The sequence below is a fragment of the Balaenoptera musculus genome, chromosome 1, assembly GCF_009873245.2.
Source record: "Balaenoptera musculus isolate JJ_BM4_2016_0621 chromosome 1, mBalMus1.pri.v3, whole genome shotgun sequence".
NCBI lineage: Eukaryota > Metazoa > Chordata > Mammalia > Artiodactyla > Balaenopteridae > Balaenoptera > Balaenoptera musculus.
In genome coordinates, this window is record NC_045785.1 from 107,654,596 (window position 1) to 107,670,492 (window position 15,897).

The following is a 15,897-nucleotide window of genomic DNA, read 5'->3' on the forward strand; positions in this document are numbered from 1 at the left end:
TCTTTGTCCAGAGTGAAACCTAGTGGGAGAGGGCTGGAGGAATGAAGGGGATGCCTAGTAAGCCATTCTTCTCTCCTCACCTGTTAAGAGTCCAGTGTGACACACTGGGGGTTACAGCCTTCCTGTCCCTTGCCCCTTCCCTCCTACCCCCATGGTGGGACACCTAATCCCCATCTAGCTCTGCCAAGGCACATTCAGGAGCTCATCTGCAGGGCTGCGCAGAGAGAGTTGTATACAGCCCACGCCCTGAAGACCAGCTGGCTTCTGGGCTTCTGGTCCTCAGGCAGTGGGGACGACATGATTCACGTGTGTTCACATGTGTTCACAGGGGCACAGGCCCTCACTTTCCCACGCTTGACCTTGATCTTGTCCTTGTTTACAAGGAATGATTACAGCTATTTTTGTGGGGAGAGTCAAGAAAGCCAGGTGTGGGGAGGGAGTAGGGGGGAAGTGCTGATTCTTCTTCAGCACACTCGCCCTCTTCCAGGCCCTGGAGACCCCACTTTGAAAGGTGTGTCTGTGAAGCAGGAGCCCCCTAAATATCCTATTCTCCACTTCCGGAAGCTGCTCTGTGGCTGAGTTGCAGTTTCCCTTCTGTGGAATTTAGTTAGCCTTTCTCTCACTCCCTTCTTGTGGGGAGGGGGAGGGGGTAGGCAGTGTTGCTTTACAGGAAGTAAGGAGGGTGCGGAGGAAGGGGGTGACTTAGGGACACTCAGCTCTGAGAGGTGCTTTCTCACCCACACAGTTCTCCCTTGGGTGAGGTCACTTCCCTGGGCTCTGATTGGTTTCCGAGGAAGCCCTAGATGTACTGATTGGTTCCAGCCACTTGACATGCAACAGTCACGGGCGAGCTGCGTGTCCAGAATAGGGACTGGATAAGGAGGCAGGCACAGATAGCTGCGATGCTGTCATAGCGACCTTACTAAACATTTGAAAGCCATAAAGATGGGATGCAGGAGAATCTTCAAGAAATTCCCCAGCCACATTCAGGTAGGCAGACTGAATTCCCTGTGGCATCAAGTGATAGAGACTGGCAATCTAATGTTAGATACTTCTGACCCAATTCTAAAGGATGAATAGGGGCTGTGACTGCATTGAGGGAAAGCACCTTAAAAGCCTGGTTTGGGTGTGGTAGTAAGTGTTAAGGTAGAAGGAGCCAAGAGAACAGAGAAGGAAACAAGAATAGAAATAGAACATTCCAGAGTTACTGAGCAATTTGGATGATTGATGTGCTTCCTTTTCTAGTTCTCTGAGGTATTGTGTGAGTGGAGTAGGGGGAGGGGCCAGGGGACCCGTCACTGGGGTTTCCCATAGTCACACTGTAACCTGTGATTGTGGCTAGGGAGAAATTAGCAGTAAACAAAAATAAAAGACCCTGGAAAATCTCCTTTTACCTTTCTCCCCTGCATATACACACATACCAGACCTAATCTGGTTAACTATGTTTGTGTCTATGTTGGGGGCACAATTGACCTCCTAAATCCCACCTAATGCCAGCATGTGTACTTAAAAGAGTGGGAACAAAGAAGATTCTAGACAAGAGACAGTAGCGGAGAACTGAACACACCCCTGCCCCCGCCTCTATACACACACATCCTTTTCCCATGAAACGGGGGAAGGATAAAGGTTAGAGTGGCCTCTTGGGATCAGTTGTACTTCCTCAAAGACAAAGTGTCAGAGAGATCAGACCATTCTTGGACTCTTTCCTATCTGGCCTCCTGCCCTTCCTGGCAGGTGACCTTGCTGAACAAAGCCAGAGACAGGGGACCCAGCAGCTTCCCCAGATTCCGGAACAGTTCCAGGAATGAGCTAGACTGTTTCCATTGACCTTTCCCCTACTTTCCATAGGTTCTCTTGGGCAGGCTGAGGCGGAAGCCTAAGACTCAGTAAATAGAGTCAGGGCTGCTAGACCTCTGGAGGACCACCTGAGAGGGTAGAGGTCCAGGCACTACTTGCAAACATTTAGAGAGGCCCCACGCAGTTCTTGCTTAGCCCTGTACTGCGTGCCTGCTTATGTTGAACAGATTGCTCCCATGCCCACAGCCTAGGCTGCTCTGGCCCCAGGCAGGGTAGGTTCTCAGTCAAGAATCCTATCCTTCCATACCTCATGTTCCATCCCTAGCCTACTGGTCCCCTCCCACCTTGGGCAGGAAGCTTGAGATTGGGGTCTGCAAATTTAAGCTCAGGGACTCAAGTGATTTGAGGGAGGGCTGAATGACAGACCTGGATACAACATGCAGTTTAGAAGATTGGGAGTAGAGACCAAAGAAAATTGGAGGGTCAAATATTGGGTGGACAGGACACCCATGGTTGGTGAGGTGAAGACACGTATTTTCCTCAATTCATTTTTATTGCTGTTTGAACTTTGAAAGGAAGGAAGGGTGGTTTGTAGGCCTAAGCTAGTTTAAGAACTAAGCCAAAGGGAAAGCTGCCATCTCAACTGGGCAAAGCACTGGTTTACGGTCCTAGTTTCACCACTCCATAGCTTTGTACCCTTGGGAAAGTCATCTAGTCTCCAAGTGTCAAATTCCTCATGTATGAAAGAGAATTTGAGTTAGATGTCCACTAGGAAATCCTTCAAGCTGATGTTGATCCACCTGCAAGAATCCAAATGGTTCTGAGAGCAAAGGTCAGGATGTGTCCAACTTTTGCTGAATTCATTCCATCTGCTGGATTTCCCCACCTTATTCTCAGCTGGGCAGGCTAAACATACCTCAGGCAACTAGCCAGTCCTTTCCAGGAACCTGCTTCAGCCCAAGTAGCAGAAGGATCAGCAAGTCCATTAGCTAGCAAGGAAGGAGACACCCCTGCAGCAGAGTTCAAGGTCACAATCAGCAAGCCAGGACTCAAATCAAGCAGGCCACCAAGGAATTTCTGACTGAGGAAGGGGCCTGTGGGGCAGGTCCTCCCTATCTCCCCTCATGTAGCATGTCTGGCCAGAGGGCAGAGAAGAGAAATGAGCTGGACAGGAATAGTTCAGTTAGCTAATCTGGCCAGACCAGTGGTGACCCTTTCTCCACTGACCTTTCCCCTAATGAGGCTCACTTCTTCCCCAAGGTCATTTGGGACCAGAAAGTGGGAAATAACAAGTTTTAGTTTCCTAGTATCGACTCAGAAAGGTCTTTGCCTTATCCCCAACAGGACTTAATTTGCCATTTTGTACTCCGGAGGGAAGGGAGGTTCCCCCTGCAACTCTAATGGGAGTCAGTGGAAAGACAGTGATCCAACCCTAATTGCAGGACCTGAGAGGCTAAGTGTGATCACCCTGGGCACCCAAAATGTGGGGGGAAGGAATCCAGGGATTCCTCAGACCCAGTCCTGACCAATGCAGGGAGGGGCTATGCCCCAGTGACCTCTGACTCTGGGACTGTTCTCCATTCTCAGACCTCTCCTCCTCCCGGGATTCTCAGCTGTGGGCTGAGGTTCCCAAGACTTGGACCCCTGCCTCTCCCCGAATCTTCTCCATTCTCTAATTCCATTTCCCTTGGTATAAAATAGACAAGGAGAAATATCCAAATCCTGTCTCTTACGTTCTCTGTTACACTCAGGGCAGCCTTAATAGTGCTAGAATAGGAAGGAGGTTAGACCTGTCTTTGCCTTACCCAAAAGGATGGGGGGGACAAACTAACCTGAGTCAGGGACACAGATCTGGGATATTTCCTATCTTGGAGAGAATAGATGAAATCCCATGTGGACAGGGAAAGAAGCCCTGGTACTCATCCTCCTTATGCTCTGCTATGGCCAGAGAAGTAGCCATTCTAGAGGGGAAATTCCCTCATCTAAGGAGGTCAAGGTAACTCTTTTTTTTTTTTTTTTTTTTTTTTTTGAAAATTGAATGCAAACTAAGACCACTTGACTGCTACTGAAATGAATAGCCCAGTTTGCTTTTTTTTTTTTTTTAAAGAAATTCACGTTCTTTTATTTATTTATTTATAACTGTGTTGAGTCTTCGTTTCTGTGTGAGGGCTTTCTCCAGTTGCGGCAAGTGGGGACCACTCTTCATCGCGGTGCGCGGGCCTCTCACCATCGCGGCCTCTCTCGTTGCGGAGCACAGGCTCCAGACGCGCAGGCTCAGTAATTGTGGCTCACGGGCCCAGTTGCTCCGCGGCATGTGGGATCTTCCCAGACCAGGGCTCGAACCCGTGTCCCCTGCATTGGCAGGCAGACTCTCAACCACTGCGCCACCAGGGAAGCCCCAAGGTAACTCTTTTACCTCATTTTTCGTGGGCAGGGGTGGTAAGAGGATGTGAAACAAAGATGGGCTCAGTGAGAGGAAGGACAAATGCTGACCGGTCCTTTTCTCAGCCCTCTGCTTCCTGTCTCCAAGCCTCTCTCTTGGCCCTTGGACAGTCTTTCGTGTCTGACCATACTTGGATGCTCTTGGCCCCTCACCTCTCCCTTACTTGGCTCCTGTTTTGAGACTTGCTTTCCATCCTGAGCCACCATTCTAACACCTGTCCAGAGCTATCAGGGATGTTTATAAACCTCTCAGGAGCTGGACTGGGCCAGGTCAGGAGGGGTGGCTAAGAGCCAGAAAGAGAGCTTGTCACTCAGACTCATTCTTATTGTCTTTCAGATTCCTTTCCTTTTCTGACTCTCTAACCACGTCTTTCTTTCCATGTCTCTCTTTGCCTCATGTCTTTAGCATTATGCTACTTAAATTAGGTTATCAATGGGTTATGTGGTGAGGAATATTTGGAGCCACAGACTACACATCTTCCAGAATGTCAATTTTACTTTTCAGATTTGCTGGGGGAAGATAAATTATTCTTATACTAAAATTACACAAATATATTATGCAGTGTGAATCAAAATTTGCACTTTTTAGACATAAAACTGGTACTTCAAAGACATTTCTGGCTTGTGACAGGCTACTTTGGACTGTTCCAGAAGCCCGGGGGAAAATTCAGTTTCCCTAATCTTAGGGGTCCTTCAGAGGAAATATTTGAGAAGCTCTACTTAGAGCAGAGGTGACAACCTAAGGCAAAAACCTTAACACCAGACAAGAGCCAAGGGTATAAAGGAGTGAAGCAGGTGAGTGTAATGCAATAGGGAGTGGTGAGAACTGGCAGATATAAGTCTGCCTGACCCTTTTAGCTCTAGCAGGTTGATGCCATGAAGGAATGTGGGCTCAGTGTTACCAAATGTGGTTGCTTTTTAAGGGAAGCCAGAACAATAGATTTTAGTGAGATCTGGTTTTTTTAATGTTTACAACCAATTCAAATATTTAGGAAGAAACTGTACAAGTTTCTAAATGCCTGCAAGCTGATTCCACCTATGGGCCCTCGGTTTGCTGCCTCTGACCTCTATCAACATTTCTTCTGCTTCCCAAAGGTGTATGTGGCCCAAATCTGGGCTTCCAAGGTCTCAAATTCTGTTCCCAAGAGCTGGGGGCAGTGAGGTTCATGAGGTTACAGGGGAGAATGGAGCTCTCCTGAAGGACAGCTTGGGGAGGTAGAACTGAAGAGAAGCCTTTGGGTACCAATGGCAGGTGACACCTTTCTCCAGCGGGAGAGAAGGAGCCATTGGTCACTGCCCAGCCACCTTTTCCCTGATCTTCAGGGATATGGAGCTAAAAACATCTTGGGGTCTGGAACAGAAACCAAAGATTCCTCAGAGTTGGAAGATAAGACAAGCATGAAAGCCCACGCATAGAGAGAAATGGGAGAACAGGAGACGAAGGAAGGAAGCTGTGAGCCTGGATAGATGAAGGAGGAAGTCAGAATTTAGACAGGTAAACTGGAGAGGGAGGGGTCTTTAGCCACAGAACCATATAAGGGAAACACAGTTCTCACGCTCCTGAACCCCACCTCCCCTCCCAGCAACTGAAATCCTTCCCCTGTCCATCTGTCCAAGAGGTTAAAAATATCTTAGCTGGGTACCCAGCCAGACATTTCCAAGAACCTGTTTACCGACCATCTGATTGACTTGGAGAGGTGGTCAGCAGCTCCATCACCCAACAAGGAATGAGAATGGACCTTGCTTGACATTCCAGGACTCAAGACCCATGGGTGTCACAATTCTGTCCCCATGTTCTGCCTTTCCTCTTCCTTCTCCCATCACTCCATGGCCTGGAGATGACCAATCAATTGGTAGTCAGAAAAATCCCAGTCTTCAGTCTGTCCATCCTTTTCATAACAGCCTCCATAGAAAGTACAGCAGGGTCACACCAAGGGAAAGGTCAGGACAAGACAGGAACAGCCTAAATAGGCTAAATTGGGCCTCATCAGTGGGGCTCACCTCCACTGGCTTTTGTGCTACTCAGTCTAGCCCACCTCAGGGAAATAAATCAAATGAGATGCAATACCTTCAAATAAGGAGCCTGAGAGTTCTTTGTAGTGTCACAAACAGCACTCTCTGTTTCTCAGTTTATCACTCCAAATGGTGGGAAGCTTTCCCCTGGAGTTGTATACTGAAAAGTTAAGAAAGCTCAATTAATTAATTTCCAGAAGGTGACAGAGTTACTCCAGAGGCCTGTGAAGCACGCTGGGAGTATGAGAGAGAAAACTCTAGTGGTCCCAGAGCTATACCATGGGGGTGTGCAGAGGGCCTGTCCTGGCCCGGGGGTGGGAGTCCCAATAGTGGGCCACCTCTCCCACCACAAAATTAACTACAGGTTGAGTCAGCTTCTGTACACTGACCTCTTCTCAGACTGTTTTGCTCCCCCAACACAGGAAGGGAATCAAGAGGAGTAAAGAGAGGGTGGTGTTACTTACGATAGGTCAGAGAGGAGGAACAAATTTGGGGACATGCCTGGGAGTGAGCTAATCAAGGTGGTGGTGGTGAATATGCCTGCCTCCTCTTTTATTTTAGATAACAAGCACAATAACTTCGCCATTGTTCTAACACTTTATATATATATATATGTATATATATATATATATATATACTTTTTTTTTTTTTTAGGAGAAATAAAGCTGCATTAGTTTGCTAGGGTTGCCAGAACAAAATGCCACAGACTGGGAGGCTTAATTAATTTTCTCACAGTTCTGGAGGCTTTGAGTCCAAGATCAAGGTGTCCGCAGGTTTAGTTTCTTCTGAAGCCTCCCTCCCTTGCTTGCAGATGGCCGCATTCTTTTTTTTTCCATTTAATTAAAAAAATTTATTTTATTTATTTATTTTTGGCTCTGTTGGGTCTTCGTTGCTACACGCAGGCTTCTCATTGCAGTGGCTTCTCTTGTTGCGGAGCAAGGGCTCTAGGTGCATGGGTTTCGGTAGTTGTGGCTCACGGGCTCTAGAGCACAGGCTCAGTAGTTGTGGCGCACAGGTTTAGTTGCTCCGCGGCATGTGGGATCTTCCCAGACCAGGGCTTGAACCCGTGTCCCCTGGATTGGCAGGCGGATTCATAACCACTGCACCACCAGGGAAGCCCCTGGCTACATTCTTGCTGTGTCCTCACATGGACTTTCCTCTATGAGCTGAGTGTGCATGTCTGTGTCCTAATCTTCTCTACTTATAGGGGCACCAGCACATTGGATTAGGGCCCAGCCATATGACCTCATTTTAACTTCATCACCTCTCTTAAAGCCCTATTTCCAAATACAGTCACATTCTGAAGTACTAGGGTCTGGACTTCAACGTATGAATTTATGGGGTTTCAGTTCAGACCATAAGAGCAGTTGCTCCCTGTTGGTTGAAGCAGAAGTCTCTTCTCAGAGGAGAGAGGAATCTTCCCACATGGCCTAGAACTTCTTGACCCAGCCAAGTCATGGCCATGGCTCTGATTCCCTGTTGTTTTATCACATGTCTCTGTGACTGAGAGTGTAGGTCAGGGAGTGAAAAAGAAATTATGTCCTCAGTACCTTTTCACTAAATATTTCAGCCTTTGTGAGGCCACATATTCACAAAAGAAGTAAAGAAGTTATGTTTTTCTCACCAAGTGGTTGGCCTTGGAAGGCACACAACTCACTGAGGAACCACATAAGTGTCTCCAATATGCTGAGGCAGGCCATGAACACAGGAGCTGTAGACAGTGAGAAATCAGATGTCACAGCCTAGTTGGGAAGCAGGTGCATCACCAGGTTAATTCAGTCAAATCAGTGTTATAGGTGCTGGGGTTGAGGAGGGCGTCAGTCCTGGAACACTTTATCAGATAAATTTATATTTTCACATGGCCTCAAGTTACTGGCGTCCTCCAGTACTCCCTTTAGCATTTCTTGATGGGTAGGTATTATGGTACTGAACTCCTTCAGCTTTTGTGTGAGAATGTCTTTCATTTTTCCTCATTCCCAGGTTTCACATGTGGATGACCAGGGTTCACACTTAAAGAACTTTACTATTTTCTTACAGCTACATTGGCCCACCAGGAAAATAACTTGCCTGGATATTATTTCTTGCTTTTAATGGTCACGATTTTTGCCAGAAGATGAAACAATGGATGTCCTCCAGCATCACATCTATGTACATATTTCTCTGCAATGTGTCCAGCAGGTCCCACTCTTTGTGGCTGAGTTCTACAAACACGTCTTCAAAGGTCACTGATCTCTAAAGCATCATGGATATTCTGGTTCAATCAGCATCATTCTTTCCAATGCCTCCCAGGACTTGCTGTATTCTGTTGGTCAGAAGCCAGTCAGTAGCCACTTAGTAGTTGCACAAAGAGTGGAGTTTCCTCGCTGGATGTGGATCACAGTCTGTGGCTGGAACATCCAGGAAGGCGGGTTCGGTGTTCTCCCCCAGAACTGGGGAAAGTGGCTGCATTCTGGAAATAACTGAAAGTGATGAAAATCCAGCCTCAATCATCACTGAGAAGGTGGGGATAAACCGCGCGGGGCAGCCGGAAATGAAGGCACGGTGCTGGGAGGAGCGGGCATGACCCCTTTTCACAGGTTGGGGCGCCGGCGGGGAGCATCTTCCTCCCGCAGCCCCTCCAGCCGCCACGCGGGCCCCGAAGCCGCCACACGTGCTCCCGCCGCCGCCATGGCGCCTCCCCTCCCCACATATATTTTTAAAATCCTCACTTCTATGGTAGTTACTGTTACTGTTTCCCATTTTACAGATAAACTGTAGCACAGAGAAGGTTAAACAAGTTGCAAGGTCATACAACTAGTTAAGTGGTGGAAGTAGGATTTGAATTTAGATAGTTTGGCTCCAGTTGGTATTGTGCTTAATTACCAAACTATACTATTTCTCCTTAATAGTATAGGGAGGCTGATCCCTGAACTTTTTCTAGGCTATAGACTCACCTATTGGGCCAGGACCTGCAGCCCTGGTTCTGCAGTCATCTCTGAGAGGAAGTTTATCGGTTTTGGAAATGGAAGTGAATGTAGGGTCAGAACAGAGAATGGGACAAAAATTTCTTTCTTTCCACGCCAGAACTATTGAGGTCAGGGTGCTTGGGACAGGGGCCATCAGAGGGTCAGTAAAACATTTTCCTTATCCATCTTATGCATTCCATCACCTAGAGATAGTCCAAGGAAAGAATACTAGGAAGGGGTCTGTATACTACTGAAAGAACTGGGCAAAAGCCACTCTTTTACCCCACTTCATAACCTTCAGCTCTTAGATGATTGTTTTTTGTTGACCAGGTGTTTGGTCAGATCTTCTCTCCATACTTTTCCCTCCCGATGCCTCAACCCAAGTTATATCCTTGTTTTTCCAGTCTGTTCAGAGTTATCAAGGTAGCCAAGGATCCTGGTTGTGGAAGTATCTGTTCTTTCCTTGTTAATTTTACTTTCTCTAGCTCTTTTCTCTCTTTAGTTTTCTTTCTGTCTTCTCTCAGATCTTCCTATACCAGATTGGGCCTAATGAATAAATGATACTAAGAACTGGACCTCCTCAAATGGCTGTACATGTAGGTTATAGCTCTTTAAAAATTAAAAGGCATATGAGAAGAGCAAAGCAAAGGAAGACCCAAGATATCCACCCACTTAAGTGGAGAAACAGCTGGGCCGGGACCTAAGGAAGAGTACTTAAGCAAGCCTATGTGCAGATGTCCTGGGGTGGGGTAGAAGTTGTGTATCGAAGGCAAAAGGAAGTCCAGTGGAGACTTCTGTGCTCTAAGGGAGGGATGCGTTTCCTCTGGGTGAACAGCTATAGCTGCTTCCTTCCTTCCTCAGATTTTGCTGTGCTGTTTAATATGATAGTCACTAGTCACAGGGAGCTAACTAAATTTAAAATAAACAGAAATAAAAATTCAGTTCATCAGGAAGAGTAGCCACATTTCAGAGCTCACTAGTCACATGTGGATAGTGGCTACCGTATTAGGGCAAATACAGAACTTTTCCATCATTACAGAAAGTTCTGTTGGACAGTGCTGGATTTGAGGTATTAGGGTATCAGGAGGAGGTGCATATGTTCTGGCCCTTCAAGGATCAAATCTCTATCAGACCTTGGGTGTAAGTTATCTACCCTCTCCATCCCCTTCTCATATCAGGTACCAGTAGCCAGGCTGTATACACAAATAACCAGGCTTCTGTACTCCATGGTCTCTCCATCTCTTTGTCCTGCCCTCTGGCCTGCTCTTGTCCTTGCTCTATCCCTCCAGTCCCTGCAAAACAAGCTCCAGAAAAACTTTTCCATCAACTTTGACTTAGTTTCCTGGTCACAGAGTTGAAAAAGGGCGGAGGCACTAAATTGTTGAACAGGTAAGAAAAGGAGGCAGAGGTGAGAGTAAAGGTCACAGTCACCATGGCAGCAGAGCTAGAGACTGACACCTTGGTAAAGAAAAACAACGGCCAGGAGAGAGCAAAAGAGCTGCTGAGAATGCAAGATAGATGCAGACAAAGATTGAAGTGGAAAAGAATCTTTTCAATCCTACTTTCTGTTCAATTTACATTGATTTTATGAACTTCCAGGAGCCTGAGGTCTGGAATTACTATGTGGAAGTCCATAGAAAAGCCAACCCCCAAATAAGCGCTAGGACTAGATTTGTCTGCAAAGGTTTAAATGAACCAGAAAGCAGAATGTATGCTAACCTCTCCCATCTCAGGGTTTCTCATCACTAGTCACTACTAGTCACTCCTTTCGGAATAATAAAAATCATTTCAATTAGAGGTGGAATTGTGCCATCAATCAGTTATTACTCTACAAGGAAGTAACAGAAACTGCTGAAGCATATCATAAGGAATGAGGGTTGAATATTCAGCAAATATTTACTAGGTTATGATCATGTACTTGGATACGAACTGTAATGGGAGCTGCAGAGATAAACGGTAGCTGCCTTCAAATAACTTGGTCGTAACTCTAAATCCTTAAGTCCTGTATTATGTCTTCCTGCATATAAACCAGGCTTATACTGGGAAGAAACTATGATGAAACCAAATTATGAAAGAGACCCATAACCTTTTCCTTCCAAATCCCCTCACAAACTTCATTTCCCTGTATTTCAAGAGCTCATTAAACAAAAATCAAAGCTTCATGCACTCCAAAGTTGAAGGAATTTAGTAATGATTAACTATAGATGTAGAAAACTAGCTTAGACCACCAGAAGATCCCACTACAGTTCTTTAGTGAATTGGACAAAAGACAGTGTAGCTCAAATTCCTTCCCTCTTCACCCCACCAACCCGCATTCTGACTATATTCATTACGGTCCGTAGGAAATGGTTTCTCTACAGGGTTTTCAACAATGTGAATTGTGAAGTAGGGGGAAAGCTCCTTTGGGCACATTTTCTTTCTAATAACTTCTTCAACACCATCTCAGAGACAAGAAAACAAACTTTTTTGCCATTAAAAAAAACTTTATTTTATTTATTTATTTTTTACAAAGAATACCCCCACCTGGGGTGAAAAAATATATCTGGTTAAGTACAAAATATAGTTTTTGTCATACAAAAAGATATACAGTTAAAAAACAACAAAAAAATGAAACCACCTCAGCCCACATACTTTCTCAGGAAAGGGAAGATAGAGCTCAGTGCTCTGACACAGGACAGTGAACAAAGTGCTAAGGCTGAGGGAGACTGAGCAAGTGCTAGAGGCTGCAGTGCGAGAGGGGCTGTCAACATCCCTGTCTCCTAACACTGGGCAGGAATGGAGCCCGCACAGCTTCTGTGAAGACCTGCCCTCTAGTTTCTCATGGCAACATCTGGATGCTCTGATCACAGTGTTGGGGCATTTTGATCTAGAGTTCCTCCTTGGGTTTGGAGAAGTCACAGTGGGCAAGGCTGATAGCAGCAACCCTTCTCATATAATTAGAGTGTCAGAATTGCAGAATTCTGTACACTGGGACAAAGTCTCAAAAGCAGTAACACTTTCTTAGTGTGTGTCATTGTGCTTACCCCTAGAGACATAGTAGACCAGTTTTAGCTTACACTTGAGAAAGGAAAAATATCCCAAATTTGACACAAACTAAAGTGCTAAGAAAATCACCTCAGAATCAATTCCAAGGAGTCACATGAAAAGAAAAACACATTCTCCCACATGAAAATGTTTGCCAACAGGAGAACACAGTGCAATAGGCTCTAAAAATGGCTTTTAAGACCTTTGGTGGGGCACAGTTACTACCGCTTTACACCTGATTAAAGTACTTTCTGAACAAAGACAACCTTTGAGCTTCTTCCCTTTAATCCACATGGGAAGCTCACTCCAAAGTCCAAACCAAATCAGCTCTGGAGGGCTTTTTTTTTTTTTTCTGTAAGTGTACAAACAAAGGGGAACAACGATTTTAAGAACATCCTTTTCACAAAGTTTTGGCCGTGATTTTTTTCCTTTTCATTTTCCTAGTTTGCTAAATTGGCTCTCCTCTACATGGCAGAGGTTCAAGGTCTCTTGTTATAACAATCTATCATCCCCTCCATGAAACACTGGGAAGACCATGCCAGGAGGCCATTTCTACCCCTTATTCAAAAGTACTGAAAATGCCTCAATTTTCAAAGAGATTTAAGAAAATGGGATTGGCCTGAATTTTTCTAGTATGTTTTTAAACCCATCCAGCAAAATACCCCGTATCACATCTGACTGGCTGAGGACGAGTGCGCACCCATTAAAGCCCAGGAGATTGCATGCTGATCACCTCCTACACTGGAGAGTCAGAGGCTGGGGTGGACCGGTACCCCACTGTAGAGACTACTGAGTCTCTAAAAAAGTATGAGTCCGGGAAGAGAGATGAAAAGAAACAAGTAGGTACAGCTGCTTCTTTTCTTCCACATGCTCACTGCACGTTGTTGTTGAGGATGCAGGGATCCACCTGGGAGGAAGAAAGAAAAGAACATTTTAGTTTGGGTGAGAACTAAAAGAACAACCCAGTTTAGCAATCCCTCCAAGTCAACTTCCTATAGTAGGCTTAGGGCAAATGTAGTGGTAAAATGACAATTCTCACCTCAGTGTAAGTAGGTGGTGGCATGAACTTGAACTCAGGAGCATACATAAAAATAGGGCTGTCTTGAGAACCATCTGTGTCATCTAGCAGAGGAGTAGTGGGGCTCTCCAATCGGTGATCTTCAGGAATGATATCCATATAGCAAGGAGGGGCTAGAGAGAGAAAGTATGGGGATAAGAAGCCTGGCCAAGGAATGCTTGACCGTCACCAATTTTACAAACCCAAGCACGCCAGAAAGGAAGAACAGACATTAGGTCTAGCTCACCTTCTGGGGTATCGGGGATGTTTAGATCCACCCAACTCATCTCAGAACTGGTTCGGCTGGCCATGCTGGATGTCCGGCTACTGAGGCCTGACCTGCTGCCAATTACCAGGGGCAGGTCAAGAATGACTTTCTTGGAGCCAGGGACGCTAACATAGATCTAGAAAAGGAGACGGCAGTTTGTTAGACTGGAGATCTGGAGAAAACACCACTATTGTTCTGACAGATGAACAATTTCTCTCTGCAGCCCCAACCACTCACCAATAAGGAGTATTCAACTCGAAGGATGTTGCAGCCCAAGATAGAAGGTCTGATCTTCTGCACCCGAAGGCTCTTGCCACGCCATGATGCGCAAGTTCCTGAGATAATATGATTGCCTCTGACCGATGACAACTTCTGCGTCAGCATCTTAGTTTGGCCATTGGCAAGGTAAGTGTGGCGGGCTACAATGGCAGCTTTGGGGACCACGATGCGGGAACTTGTATTCTCAAAGTCAGCATGGATGTTAATCTCATCACCTAGCAATGAGAAAGATGAAAACTGATGCTTAGTACAGTTGATGACTTTTCATCTGTCCCTGTCTCCTGCCCTCACCCCCAAACCCACAGTTCCTGTTTTAATAGTCTCCCATTTTAAGCACTAGATCCTTACCTTCACAGAATCCTTTTCTGTCTATTCGGGCAGAGACGGACACCCGCCCATCAGGAATAAACATGCAGGAAACTTTCTTCTCCTTTTTAGCAGACACAGGTGCCTATGTAGAATGGAGGAGAAAAACGTGTTTTGAGAATTTCTAGAGATCCTTTCTCTGCTTCTCTTTCCTTTCCACTGCTTATTTAGAATAGGCAGCTTTCCCTCCCACCTTGATGACTTAGGACTTGATTCCCTGAGGGGCTTCACTCTAATGCCCTAGACACTTGACTTATTATCCCTGAAACCCAGAAGAATAGAATCTTAAAATGAACCTCACCAGTAAATCAGGGGTATTGACATCCACTAGATCCATCACTTCAAAGTTTTTCTTTGTCTCCTGAGTTGGGTGGCTGGGGCGATCAAGAAAAGCCTTCACCCAGTAGTCTACACACCCATATTTTCCTTTGAAAGATGTTCCCAGAGGCCTTTATCAAGAAAAAAGAAACAATTAATTTAAAAATGCTCTCCAAGAAGAGTAAGTGATCAAAGGAGGGGAAGATAAGTCCACAGATGCATTTAGCTGATACATACCCCTGAGGAAGCTCAAAGCCAAACTTGTATTCATATTTGTTTCCAGGTCTCATGATCACCTCATTCTCACCTGAAGGGAGAGAAAAGCGAGTAGCCATTAGGTTTGTTACACTTAAAATGCATCTGTGCGGTATGGAATTCTTGGGCAGCATACAAGAGTATTGTAGAACCCCCACTTTCATCCCTTATGTTCTTAAACGAGAGATTCTGATGCATTTCGTTGGGCCAAAAAGTTGCAAAGCCCTGCAGTGCTCAAAGGCTCAACCAGGACAGTTAAGCTACTATCATCTCAAACAGGAAGCAAACAGAATAAACAAGTTATGTACACAGAAAATCTTTCAATAGCTAAGGAAACATCCCTCAGGATCACCTACAGAACACAGCACCATAAGAAACTGCACACATCACCCTTTTTCGGGTGGGGGGTGGGGGGAGGGAGGAGTTTGCAAATTAAAAATAAAAAAGATAAGGAAGCCACACAAAATGCAAACCACACAACCTGAGCAACTTAGAATCTATACTGTAGGCTCCATTTATTCGTTTTCAATTCTCTTCTCGAATCAGCTTTCACCTTCCAGCAAACAGCTGGGTCACTCACCTGTTGGCTGGTCGTCCAGGAGAAGCGTGTCTTCGTAGCGCAGGTAGTTCAGTGTCTGTTTGCACTGTTGGGATCCCTGCATCCACAGGACTTTGGCCACTCCGCAAGCCAGGATCCTGACAGCTTTGACTCCAGTGACTTCACACACCTCCACTATCACCCGGCCAGCCACCTTCTCCCCACTGCCGTACACCTTTTCGGGGTCGTTAAAGACCACCTCGAAAGACTTGATCTTCTTGAACATCACCATAATCGGGCTGGGTTGGCTTCAGAGTTAAAAACGAGGGAGGAAAAACAGAACCCCAAATCAAAGGACCCTTAGCAATAAGTTAAAATTATTTCACTCTTCTATCCTCTACTAAATTTTCGATAAGATGTCCACAAAAATTGTAAGCTGCTGCTTAGGCCAAGGGACTTCAAAAGAAAAATAAACCCTTTCTTTTCTCTTTTTCCTCCAACAGCTGGAAGAGAGCCCCGGATCTCTGCGGAAAAGCTAAAAGCACACCGCCCGAGGAGACGAAAAGAGAGTTACAAGTAAGAGCCGGAAACTGCT

The 15,897-nt window shown here is 45.7% G+C and overlaps 1 protein-coding gene across 1 annotated transcript; it reads right to left on the reverse strand.

Moving 5' to 3' along the window:
• Positions 1-12,205: 12,205 nt before the first annotated feature.
• Positions 12,206-15,897, reverse strand: LOC118900040 (thioredoxin interacting protein). The gene is made up of 8 exons (XM_036862196.1): positions 15,345-15,897; positions 14,747-14,816; positions 14,493-14,640; positions 14,174-14,276; positions 13,784-14,040; positions 13,526-13,682; positions 13,261-13,412; positions 12,206-13,128 (listed from the first exon to the last, which is right to left on the reverse strand). Exons 1-8 carry the CDS (start codon positions 15,592-15,594, stop codon positions 13,093-13,095), a joined length of 1,173 nt encoding a protein of 390 aa, XP_036718091.1. The 5' UTR covers positions 15,595-15,897; the 3' UTR covers positions 12,206-13,092.